This window comes from Chiroxiphia lanceolata, chromosome 3, assembly GCF_009829145.1.
Source record: "Chiroxiphia lanceolata isolate bChiLan1 chromosome 3, bChiLan1.pri, whole genome shotgun sequence".
NCBI classification, from domain to species: domain Eukaryota; kingdom Metazoa; phylum Chordata; class Aves; order Passeriformes; family Pipridae; genus Chiroxiphia; species Chiroxiphia lanceolata.
The window spans coordinates 85,089,302-85,102,957 of record NC_045639.1 but is presented as its reverse complement, the minus strand read 5'-3'; the positions used below and the strand labels follow the sequence as shown (position 1 = coordinate 85,102,957).

The window sequence follows — 13,656 nt, the reverse complement described above, 5'->3', positions numbered from 1 at the left end:
AATTAAAAAAAAAAGGAAAAAAATAAATAAACAAAATCAAAACAAACAAAACAGACAAATAGAAAGTGGGATATAACTGAGGAACTTTTTACTCCGTAACATCACTGCAAGCAGCTGTAAGTATGTGTTCTACACCTTCTGACTGAATTTCCATTGCACACAACAGGAGGGCTTGCAATTTATAGGCCATTTATCAATTACATTTCTGATTTTAAAAATATACTCTCTGAGAAACTGCCCATGGAAGCTTATGGTGGCTGTCTAATTCTTACCTCCTGTTTTTCTGATCTTCCATAGGGTCCCCAGGTTATTCTATATAGAGAGACATCTGGAGCTCCATGATCCCAAGTACCTCTAAAACTATTTGTGGTTACATCTGTGATTCTGAGGTTGACTGGTGCTGGCACAGGCTCTATTATGAGAAAAGAAAAAGTATTCCACAAAATGTAACTACAAAATAAATACAGTTAAACAAAGCAATTACTCAGACAAAGAATTTAGAAAATTATGTAGGAGATTCACCTCTCAGTTACCATGCTTCTAATGAGTACATATAACCCATCCTACCTACACTAAGCAAATTGTCCTTCATCCTTCATAAGGTCACATCATTAGGTCACATCACCAGATAAAACAGACGCAGCTCTACTGACCTCAGCAGAGATCACAACTCACATGCCTACTCACAACAACTGAAGTCCTAGCTCTTACATTTTGGAGTTAGGAGTGATTATTAACTCCCATCAACAGAGCTCAATCTCCTGCATGAGTGTCTCCCAAATCTTAAAATTCTTATATAAGCTAAATAAGACATGACTGAATTACACCACTTGCTTAGAAAGAATTCACAGAGGTTAACTGTAGGTTAAGAAAGCTAAATATAATACAGCCACTGGGAAGAAATACACAAACAGGTAAAACCAGAGAATTAAACTAAAAATAATTTCTTTGGCAGAGTTTTCCTCTTCTTTCCTTATACACACATTCACACAAAACCACAGCTATAGAAAAAAGACTAGCCCAACAGCAAGCACAAAATCTCACAAATATTTTTAAATATATAAAGCTACAAAAAATTCAGAAGAAAAAAAGAGATCATAGGATCTGATTTTTCATATCAGATTGAGGGGCTGTGATAAGATAACATTGCTCATTTCTGTTGTAGCTCTTCTGGTTAACTACCTTCTTAAATCATAAGCCTAGATCAGGATGAGAGCTTCTTTGACACCCGCTTTCTCCTTTTAGTCTGTCACCTCTCTTGTATGGAAATCAGCTCTTACAGCTTGTGCAACTCCACTTCCTTGCCTCTATTTGTTGAGGTACTGTCCTAGTTACAGGGGCTGGGACCAGTTTATCACTATGCAGGTATAACCAAAACTGTGTATTCTACACCCTCTGTGTAATTTCTGATGGACTATTAATAAATAAATTGTTTGCAGCAGCTGCCCAGGGTACACCTGACATCTCGGGCTACAAGCTGGATGTTAAAAAAACCCTGCAAGGCAGGGGAGCATTTCTTTGTCTTCACACAAATGACTCAGCTGCGATAACTCCCCTTTGGAAAAGCATTAGCACCTTCACACCCAGCCTGAGGGATCATCTCTGCTAATAGTCCACAATGCCTGGCATAATAGGGAGCTGCAACACCTTGATCATCAAAGATTCCAAAAATATCCCATGATTCACAGAGTTAAATCACCCATTGTGAAACTCTCCATCCTGGGGGAGGTCCTGGGCATTCCCACCTGAGCTTGAGCACGTATAATTGTTTTGAGACTTCTAGTACCACTCGTCAGATACAGAGGAGGACCAAAACTTCAACGAGAGGACTGTGACTGCCACTCTCGACAAGTCTGCGATCATTACTTAACAGAACCGTGACCATCATCTGGACCAACAGGTTTTCCTTTCCTTTTAGTTTACACCCAGGAGGTCCCGTGGTGCTCAGCACAGGAGCTAAAAACACCATTCTGTTCTTGTTCAGGGTGCTGGGTTATACACCTGTCTTTGGGGGGTTAAAACCAATTTTTTTCTGTATAATTGTATTTATTGTAATCTTTAGTGAATTGTAATTCTGATGTGTAATCTCATTGAGATGGGTTCATTTGTCCCACCTGTTTACTTTTAAACCAGCACAGGTACTCAAATACTGCCTTGATGATTCTCTAGAAGTAGAGAAGGATTTTGTATTCCATGACGCAAAAACTCTCTTGGATCAGAAGCAAGATCATGTCTCTCTAATCCTCTAGCATATGGCCCAGCTTCCTACTCACTTTCCTAGATTCCTGCATAGATTTGCTAAACCTTTCCTCTGTCTTCATATTTTCTTGCCCATTCTACACTACACTTCTCCTTCAGCCTCTAAACAGAAATAGTTGTGCTTGAGTTGCTCTGTCACCTCTCTGCAGACTGCAGTCTCAGTGTTTACTGCAGTAAGACACTGGAATCTAAGATTCCCGGGGTTTGTTAAATTGAAAATAATGCTACAAATGCAAGTAAAATTTTTCTCAGATTAAATGACAGCTCCACATAACGTATTGCAACATGCACAACTTTAATAGAACATAAAGCAAAACCAACCACAATAATGATTACTAAGAATACTTACGAGTGACAGCTTCTGCTTTTGTTGGCAGGGATTCTCCTTCATCATATACAGCAACAACGTGTACATTGTACACTGTTTGGGAGGAAAGGTCAGAGAGAGTAGTGCTGGTTTTGAGTCTGTCAATTTCCACCTAAGAATAAAAACAGTGACTTAAGAATTGTAAATTGCTCTGACTCTGCATTTGATTTAATGGCAGAAATACCTGTACTGAAAAAGGACAAGTATTCTGCACTACGTTTTGCCATTTACCCCTAAATTTACATCTGAATATTGAGTGCTATCTACTAATTTCCTTGTAAAGCATATTATATCAGATACATGCAGTACTTGTGGATCATTCACGGCTTCATTCTTTTGGAAACAAGGATGCAGACTAAAACTTAAGAAAATTCTCATTTCCTTATAAAAACACATTTAATCCTCCAAGAGCTGATTCATGTCAAGCAGCACAGATAAGGAAAGCTTGTACCTAACTACAAGACATCTCTAACAATGCTCACACATGTTCTGACAGTTGGCAAAGGGGCTAACATACCTTTATTCCACAATCCTGTCCTCTTAATTGTAAGCTGTTCTTAGACCTTGGCAAGATGACACTTAACCAGACAGCAGAAATGGCTGTTTACCAAAGCACAGGAAAATTCTCCAGTCCTTCTCTCTGGAGGAGGAGGAAGAAGGGAGTACCCAAAGAAATCCATCTCGTGCTTATTCCATTTCCAAGAAATCAATACCCTTTCCTGACTGCAATCACCACGAACTGATGTTCTTTACTCTTGGTGGTGGGTTATAATACCACTCTTACTGTTATGTTAGTAACCTAGCTCCTTGAAATAAAACTCTTTCTTAGTACTTTCAAGAATTTACCTCCTTTACATCAGGGTCATCAGCTATTTTGTATCTTAGGATGTATTTTTGAACTTTCCCTGGGGCAGCATCCCAACGGACATTCATGCTGCTGTGAGTAACATCCTGAATTGTTAAGCCTCTGGGTCCAGGCAAAGGTACTGTAAAAATAATGGCAGTAGTAAGTGAAAATACTATTCATGGCAGAGGTATAGGTCTCTTACAGATGCAAGTAAATGCTTTTCATATCATTTATTGAAATGGAGGCATTCACTTTCTAAGAAGTTCATCGTCCTTGCCATTAGATGAGACAGTTTAGGAGCTTATTGTCCCAGTAATGAACAATATAGCTATAAAGTATGTAGCTTTACCTTGGTAAATTATGAGCACAATACTTTTAGAAGTATTAGTGTTTAAAATCATAACTTTTGGTGACAATAGCCACTTTTCACGTATGGTTAAGGGTTTAACATTTCTTAAGGACATACAAATAAGCATACTGCATGCATCTAGCCCAGAAACATGCCTTCACCAATAGGAAATATTTAAGGAAAGTTATAAAAAAGGAAGCCATATTTAGATCAATTTTTTTCTTGATATGGAATGTTTCTTTGTTATTTTCTACACTTCAGAGAATGTCTGAATTAGAATGTCTAAGTTAATGCAACCAAAATTGAGACCTTTTAAAACACTATGACCACAAGATTTTCAAGCCAACTTCCTTCATTATTCAACAAAAAATTGTCTTGTTCCTCTTTTGATAGTTGGACCCTTTGCATTGAAATTGCCTTGAGATCTTTGGGAAATGAATGAGTGTTAGCAAATGCATAAAACATGGTTAAGATGGTCTTCTAAACAAAACAGAATATATAAAAACTGTTACATGAAATAAAATTAAATGTTGCTGAAGCAATAACAAAGTAAAAATCAAGATGTCCATACACGTCACTTCCTGGGTGGTGAGTGGGTCACTGGTGATATCACCAAACAATACGTAAGCTATTAAAGTGTACTCAGTGTTGGGGATGAGATCTACCAGCTGCACCTCATTCACTGATGGTCCAACACGCATCTGCACATGAAAAGTAACACACCATGTTTTAAAACTGAAGAAAGCAATGGCAGAAAAGCAAGCAATGATTTAATTTCAAGGGAATTTTGTTTGTGAGATTCACAGTATATTTACAGCTTCCTGACTGATGTCATTGTATACAATATCTTTGTAAGTTCACTGCACTTCAAAAGTACATGCCAGTCTTTTGACTATTATGATAATCTAACAGTTTTTCTTAATTTATTTCTGGTAGAGCACAGGAAATGAAGACAAATTCTCTCACCTCTTTCTCTGTGGCTGGGACTGTGGCATTCACAGGTTCATATGTTAACAAATAACCAGTAGCTCCATTGAGAGGTTCCCACCTCACTCGCATGTAGGTTGATCCAATATCATAAACATTCAAGTTTCTAACTGAAGAGATTGGCACTGTCAAATAAAAAATATATATTAATTTATTTATTTCACCTTCTTCATATTTTATATCACAAGTGGTACCACTGAGAATATTGCACATGGCTATTAGTGTACATTATGGGTAGTAGAAAGGCGATCTGCAAGCACTGGTGTTTTAAGTGGTTCTTAGTTTAAGAATGAGATAATGGTCACTCCATTTTGAATGAGGCTACAGATTTGCTATATACACAGCTAAAACTCTTACAAGTTTACCCTCGGACACTTTAATATTCTAATCAGCAATATTAACTCACATGAATGCTCTAATATGAGACAACACAACTGGTTTGGGATCTTTACAAAAAGGATATTTTGTCCTTTCTTCAATGTTATTAAAGAGGTAGAAAAGTCACCCAATGTTGCATTCAACATAAATATATCTAAAATCAATCATGTAGACAACTCATAGTAGAAACATGGCTAAGTTATATCTCATAGAAGTGGCATAACTCTGTTGAATTGGCTTTTTGCTAATTAGAAATCATTTCTATGCTATTGTCTGATAGTAGCAGGAATTAATTACCTAGCATAAAAATACAGGAGTATACATTTGTATATGATCAGATTTCAGTAACTTTTAAACTCTATCTTATAATTCATGTCTATTGTTCTAGTTTTGTACAGCCATGCTTTATGAGTCTGGAAAGAAGACGAGACAAACATTTTCTACCACACTGCAGTTTCACTTTGCTGAAGTTTTCCAGACAAGATCTGACCAACCTGTGTAACACAACACAGTTTAGTCATTCAAATTAAAAATTTTGTTTCTGCTAAGAAGAAAGCCCATAGTGCTAAAAGTTCTACTGGATATTTCCCCAAGTGCCAAACTGGCTGTTAACATGTTATTCAAGATCCATTTCTAACTTACAAGTTGTTTCCCTGCCGATCAGAGGTTCACTGCTTTCATCTTCTACCACAGAGAACACATTAACAACATATTCTGTTTCAGGTTGCAGATCTTTCAGAACTGTTGTTGTTTCCATCCTACTCACATAAAACTACATAAAAGAGAAGCAATGTTAACAACTGTACAACAAATATATTTGCAATCTTATCTCTAAGAAAAACAATCATTCCTTGTGAAACTCTTCAGAAATCAATGGTAAGGAGCTAAATATAGTATGGTCTTAATCTTCTATGTATTTTTCCTGACCGTATAGCAATATTTTTGCAAACCAAGCTGTAGGTAAATCTCATACAGACACTTGTCTCAAATGGATCTGGATATATTTAGCATCACATACTGTGCATTCTACTTTCACGCATGGTTTACACTTCTATATTAGTAAACAGCATAAAGAAAGCGCCAGGGACATATGTTACCACTTTTGGAGAAAAGGTTTCAAACACCCAGGATAATCTAGATGGTTACAGCAATGGCAACACCATGAAGAACAGAAATGCCAAGAAGCAGTCAAGCTGTAAAGTCAGTGTACACTGTATTGACAGCTCCAACTTTAATCAAACGCCAAATCCTGAGGTCATGATTTACTAAGATTAAACTCTCCATGAGTAAAGAGTCCCCATGTATCTCCTGAGTTTAGATTTAAAAGCAACATTCAGAGATGAAAAGTTCAGAGTTAGGTACACAGAGGTGCCTAACTTCATTCTCTCAAATACTTCATTCTCCTAAATACTATTCTGTCTGGTTGAAGAGAGTGATGAGCAATTCAGATTGCCTACAATCAATGGTTGTGAGTCACTGACTCTTTGTGTAGAGAAGTAATAACCACAAGATAAGTCTGATCCTGTGCGTTAAACAGTTTAGAATACATACATAGGCACAGATTCAAAGTACCATCACACAGTGTTAATCTAAGCACACCTTTATCACCTACTGCCTTTTTTCTATTAACAAGAAAGTTTTTTGCATTATGGCCAGAAAATTGCTGGTATAGACATATTTAAACCAATATATGACAATGGAACAGGAACAGAAAGGAATTACTGAAATAGCAGTCAAGTGTTTTGAAGAGGTACATTTTATTCCTTGATTCATGGTATTAAAGCAACCAAAGTTATATTTATGCTCCTATTTTTTGTAATTTTTTGTATCATTTACCAAGGCATTATACTCTTGACCTTGGGAGCCTTTTTTTCATTTACTGTTATATTATACACAGCATAAATTACAGAATGATACTACCACGATGTGGAAGTCCAAGGTTATTATGGACAATGTCAAAGATGAACTAACCTGTTTAGGACTACCTCCAGAGGTAGGGTAATATTCAACTCTGTATCTATCAACACTCTCAGGAGGCGGACTCCATCTCAGTCTGAAAGAACGAGGCGTCACCTCCGAAATGGCTAGGTTAGAGGGAGGTGGCAAATCACCTACAAGCAGAAGTAAATTAAAAAAAATATTCTTTCATCTTATATCATCAGGAAGAAAGAAAAATCACTTTAAGTAGTTGCTTATGTTTCTGTTTTCTCAGGAATTACAACTTCATGAAGAGATAGCTCACCATCACACTCTCAAGACCAAACAAGCTGCCTGTAATTCCTATTCCACCTTCAACACCAGCGTTTCACTGGAGAACCATCAGCTAACATTACTGTTTTTCCACGCTCAACTTTGCTTTTGGGCTGTTAGACATAAATACTTGAAAAAAGCAGGGCTGCTGAAATTATCCTCATTGGAGGAGTATCATCAAGGAACCTGACACAATGTCAAAAAGCTGACACACTAAGAAACATGCTTCATAATTCTGGGAAAGAAAGAAGGCACATCCAGCCATGTCATGCTGTGTTAGGCATAACACAGTCATTGTTGAAAGGAAGGAAGAACCCTGCAGGGTAGTCCAGGTGGTCTGCACAACTTCCTCAGACCAGCAGCTGAAAAAACAGCCCAGGACTACATAGTGTTCCCAAGAAGTAATAAAAAGGAATTGGCAGTGCAAACATGTAAATGGAAAAAGGATGAAATAGACTGAAAATGTGATGTACCTGGACCTTTCACACTGTTACACAGATTCGTGGTTACATCATCAACAATGTTAGCCAGGAAGGAGAAATCTGCAACGTTGTAAGCATGGATGTCATCTGGATCCGTTGCAATCTGCTTCAGTTCATTTTCATCTGCATTTTTAATACCTTACAGATAAGACATGAAAACAAAGCTCATTAGAAATTATGGCCACGAGGCACAATACCATGAACTTAAGTCCCTAAACACATCCTTTGAATACCCTTTCAGGTACTTAAGTGTGTGATCACTTCTCTGTGAATTTAGCAGATGGGTAGGAGGAGGCTGCTGCAGGCCATTTCTTTATATAGTACTTACCAATTGCATACAGTTCCACTCCCTCATCTCTGAGTTTTCTTGAAGGGGTGACTACATCATCCTGTGATTTGCCATCAGTGATGAGAACACCAATTTTGCGAGCTCTGGGCCTTAAGCCTGCATTTTGCTTGAAGTTGTTTTTTAAGATGAAATCCAAGGCCATTCCTAGCATGATACAAAGAAAGTAACCATCACTATAACCTATTTCCATACAGTAGTTATGGTAAAAGAGATTATTTCATCCTAGTGATTTCACTCTGACAACATAATTCCACAATTTACTTCCTTCTCAAAGTATTTGTAATCTAATTGCAGCCCATCATCCAGATTTACCAGCAATTGATATTATTTAAGCCTTCTCAAAGTCTCTAACCTCTCAACTTTTATGCACCCTCCTATCTGATCTCTTCTAGCTTTCCTTCTGGGTCTTGGTTGTCTTCATCCAAACCCTGACATGATGACTTTTCATCTTCTCATATGCTCAATAGTAACATAAACTCTTCATCATCCAAGCTCTCTTTATCACATTTCTCCAGACTTCCTCTGAGTTTATAAGCCTATGCTACACCTGTTCTCTTCCAAACATACTGCATTGAACTGTAAGTCTCTTCCGTCCTGGACACACTGGAGTTCACTGAACAATATTGGGGTCAGCTACTAGAATCGTTTTTATTGGAGCTTAAGGAAAATCCTGGCAATGTGACATACCTGTTAGAGTATTGCCTCCTTTGTATGGTAAGTTGGCTACAGCCTCTAATAAAGACTGTTTGGTTCGGTAAGCATTGAGATTCCATTCTGTCCTGGGATCACCACTATACTGTGAAAGACCTGGAAAAAAAGCCATAATTTCCTCAGTTATTATGTGTCTGTGTAGCAGTTATGCTTCATTTTCACTCCAGCATATGAGAACTTACCAATCTGTACTTTGTCAGGACCAATATCAAAAACTTCAACAATTCGGGCAATGAAGTTCCTGATGGTTTTAAAATTTGGCCGCCCAATACTCCATGAGCCATCCACCAGCAGCACAATATCAGCTTCTGCTCTGGTTCTACATTCTAAACCTGCCATGTCAACCAGAAAAATACAGCCTTAGCATGATAGTTTTCTTTCCCCATCCTTTTAGATGACATATGTCATGAGTTAGCTTCCAAAATAGCTCTAGTTTTATTCACTGGCACTCTGTCAAGTATGACCTATTTGTGAACGTTATTCACACTAGTCACTGGTTCCATGGCAAAAACTGTCTAAATTTCTTCATGTATGTTTCCTTTTATAAATAAGCCTTTGCAAATGTCAAGGCCAGTGTTCTCTATTGTCATGTCATTATCTGTTTTGGTCTTTAAAGATGGTTGATAATCTGATTTCAGAAGTTTTGTACAAGACTACTAAACCAATCACTGACATGGCAGTGAGCATTATCAGATACAAATATACAAATTTATAGTATTTTAGTCTGTCACGCATAGCAAAACTACTTCTACTTAATTTTCAACTATGTAATAGTGGAGTTAATAGCATATATTACAACCACTTTCAAATAAATAGTATTTCTCAATTTGGGGATAAAAAGACATAGTAATACAGATGATATAAAAGTTTACATGTACAGGAAAGAAAGAGCTCAATTCAAAGAAGACACACAAACATAAACACAGGTCAAGAGATACAGAGGGAACAAAAACAAACATTAATATAAAGCTGCAATATTCTAGAAAGGTAGGAAGTTATTTCAAATATCTTCAGTTTACAAATTACAGAATAAAATATGCATAATATTGCTTTCATCACAAGAAAAATCACAAAATATTTATACAAAACAGAAAGACACAATAATTTTATCCACAGCCATTTGCAAAAAAAAAAATCTTTCTCTCTCTTTTCCTGTAGATTGTGTTACCAGCTGCAAATTTTCTGGCTTCCTGCCATCAGAGCTTCTCGTCTTTATATGGAAGAAATCCCATTGAGAAAAATCAGCCACACTCATCACAGTTGAAAGATATTGTGATTTCATATATGTTCCACAGAATTGATCCAACACTGTAGGCTCATGAATATAACTATTCCATGTACCTGGGGGTTAAAAGCATGATCCTCTTCTGCATAGAAAATATAGATCTAGTCTTAATCAGGACAATAAAATCAGTTGGGAGTAGGATTTAAGTAAAACCATGTTAGGTCAAAACATTGCATGCATAACTTTAATATGGAAGGTAAAGTTAGCTTCATGTACAATATAAGTGTTAAACTATTTTGACTTTTAGATTTCTTCCAACTACTACAGTTCCCCACATGGAAAATTCTAGCAATGGTACCACATCTAGGGTGATTTTTCTCCCCCTATTAATATATAATTTACTACTACATTTACAGTCCGAGATATAAATTTATTTTTCACATTAACCATGACTCAAATACATGCATTAGTAAAACTAATTAGCTTAAAGAATATAATACTGAAGACAGAAATGAGAGCTGCTATAATGAAAAATAATAAACCAGTGTTAGAGCAATTTTTTTTTCTGCCAGACTTATTAAAGCTTTAATGTAATTGATGGACTGTTTTGGAGTTTTTCTCAGTTTTACCCTCTAGTATTAGACTGAGTGGGACAGCAATTAATTAAGAATTTTCTAAAATTGCTGTCAATAAAGTTATACAAGATGAATATTTTTTACACAGCCCAGTGTGGAAACAAGGCTAAAAGAGGTTAAGCAAAAAGAATATTGTCAGCTGTCAGAAATCTTTTTTTCTTTATTTAACTCTGAAAGTACTTTGCAGTTAGGTTCTTTCTTGTCACCAATTTCTCTCTGATGGTTATGCAAGCTTTGAAATGGCAGAGGAGAAAAGTCTTTACTTATTCTTCTATACTTGGCTATTAAGAAGAAAAGACCTGCTTTTTTATGTTTTCCATAAAGGAGGACTGACCCCTGAAACTTTCCTCATCCAGTAGTATTAGCACGCAGAGGCCCACTAACCACACCAAAGGGAGCTTCTATCATAACATTCACAGAAACTTTAGCTACATTTAGCTACACGGGGAAAAACTCCCAAACTGATACTGGAGAGACTCTGCAATTGCCTTTCTGAACTAAGTCTATAGTGAAAAACAAAAGACTAAAGAATGGATATGTTGAATATAAACTTAAATAATACACAATAACACTGTGACATTCCCAACTACCAGATCTTTGTTCATTATATCATCTTAGTCTTGAAAGGAAAAGACACCATATAAGGACAAGCAAAGGGCTAACAATCTGCTTAAAATTCCTTGTTCTACTTCTGTGAACACCCCTGTATATGAGCCATGATCTCTACAATCACATTTGACCTTATGTGATTTGACACAGATGTGGATGGCTTGAAAATGCAATGCAGATGGCTTTGAATAATCAGCAAAACATGGGCTGCCTGCGTTATCATCTTTGTAAAATTATCTAAAGGGTGCGTGAACTGCAGTATGCTTAGTGGTCTTTTCAGACCAGGGCTTATGTCATCAGGGTAGGGAATATACTGAATCCTGTAAACAAATATGTATGTGCATTAGAAAAACAATAAGGAAACATAGTAAACTTTTGGTCTTTTTTAATCCAAAATTCAAGACTGCCTTTTCTTCAAATCAGTCATGTTTACCTCTAGATAAAAATGGCTCGGAAGTAGTATCCGAAAGAGTGGTCATCTCTTGTCCAATCAGGGGATTGCTCTCTCCTCCTTCAAACATCCCAAAAACATTTACCTTATATGTAGTTCCTGCCCTGCAATAGTTAAATAAGTATACTGTAAGTAAAGTCATTTGACTAGTTAAATGCTAAACATTTCACTTATTAAATTCTCACAGAAGAAAAATCCCTCATGGAAAAGAAGGTGCTAAAACATGAAGCCCAAACACTAGCTCTTCCACAAGAAAGTGAAGTTTCAAAATTTAAAAGCTGATTCTACTCTCTGTACTTAAATTTATAGCCTTCCTCATTCAAGTTATTTAATTCTGGGAAGAATACAGAGAAATTGTCCAGGCAGCCAGAGATCAGTTGACACCCTGATAGAATGAAATCTGGCCAGGACATCAAGGAAAACAAGAAAAGTTTCTACAGTACATCAGTGATAAAAGGAAGACTAGGGAAAACATGGGCCCTCTCCAGAAGAAAACAGGAGACATGTTCACCCAGAATAGGGAGACTGCTGAGGTACTGAATTACTTTTTTGACTCAGTCTTCACTGAAAAGTGCCCCAGCCACACCATCCAGGTCACACAAGGCAAAGTCAGAGATGGGGAGAAGGAAGAACCACCCACTGCAGGAGAAGATCAGGTTTGAGACCAGCTAAGGAATCCAAAGGTGCACAAATCTATGGGATCTGATGAGGTGCATCCACGGGTACTGAGGGAACTGATAGATGAGGTTGCTAAGCCACCAGCCATCATATTTGAGAAGTCATGGCAATTCAGTGAACCTCCCACTGACTGGAAAAGGGGGAACATAATCTCCATTCTTAAAAAGGGAGATAAGGAAGATGTGGGGAACTACAGACTACGGAGGTCAGTCTCACCTCGGTGCTCGGCAAGATCAAGGAGCAGATCCTCCTGGAAACTATGCTAAGGCATATGGAAAATAAAGAGATGACTGGTGAAAGCCAAGACAGCTTCATAAGGGCAAATCATGCCTAACAAATTTGGTAGCCTTCCACAACAGGCTTACAGCTTTGGTAGATAAGGGAAGAGCAACTGACATCATCTGCCTGGACATGTGCAAAGCATTCAACACTGTTCTGCCTGACAACCTTGCCTCTAAACTAGAGAGACATGAATTTACCTACTAGACCACTCTGTGGATAAGGAATTGGCTGGGTGGTCACACTCACAGAGTTGTGATCAAGGGCTCCACGTCCAAGGAGAGAGCAACAATGAGTGGCATTCCTCAGGAGTCACTATTGGGAATGGTGCTGTTTAATATTTTTGCTGGTAGCAGGGATGGTGGAATCAAATGCATCCCCAGCAAGTGCACTGTGTGGTGTGACCAACAAGCTGGAGGGAAGGGATGCCATCCAGAAAGACCTTTAAACGTTTGAGAGGTGGGACTGTGTGAACTGCATGAAGTTCAACAAGGCCAAGTGCAAGGTCCTGCACCTGGGAAATACCAAGCACAAGTAGGGGCTGGGTGATCCATGAATTGAGAGCAGCCCTGAGGAAAGAGACTTGAAGATACTGGTGGATGAAAAAAATGTCCTCCTGAAGACCCAAAAGCCAAACGTATCCTGGGCTGCATCACAAGAAGCATGATCAGCAGGTCAAGAGAGGTGGTTTTCATCCTCTATTTTGCTTATGTGTGATCCCACCTGGAGTACTGTGTCCAACTCTGGAGCCACCAGCATAAGGACTTGGACTTGCTGTAATGAGTCCAGAGGAGGGCCAA

At 37.7% G+C, this 13,656-nt stretch overlaps 1 protein-coding gene across 1 annotated transcript in view; it reads right to left on the bottom strand.

Annotated features, from left to right (window-relative positions):
* COL12A1 (collagen type XII alpha 1 chain) overlaps nt 1-13,656 on the bottom strand; it is a 100,752-nt gene that overhangs the window by 50,356 nt on the left and 36,740 nt on the right. The window contains 12 exon segments of the mRNA XM_032681271.1: nt 273-412; nt 2,609-2,738; nt 3,473-3,612; nt 4,394-4,523; nt 4,789-4,934; nt 5,830-5,959; nt 7,159-7,298; nt 7,911-8,057; nt 8,248-8,412; nt 8,956-9,075; nt 9,162-9,311; nt 11,882-12,003. Coding sequence (XP_032537162.1) covers nt 273-412; nt 2,609-2,738; nt 3,473-3,612; nt 4,394-4,523; nt 4,789-4,934; nt 5,830-5,959; nt 7,159-7,298; nt 7,911-8,057; nt 8,248-8,412; nt 8,956-9,075; nt 9,162-9,311; nt 11,882-12,003 — 1,660 coding nt within the window.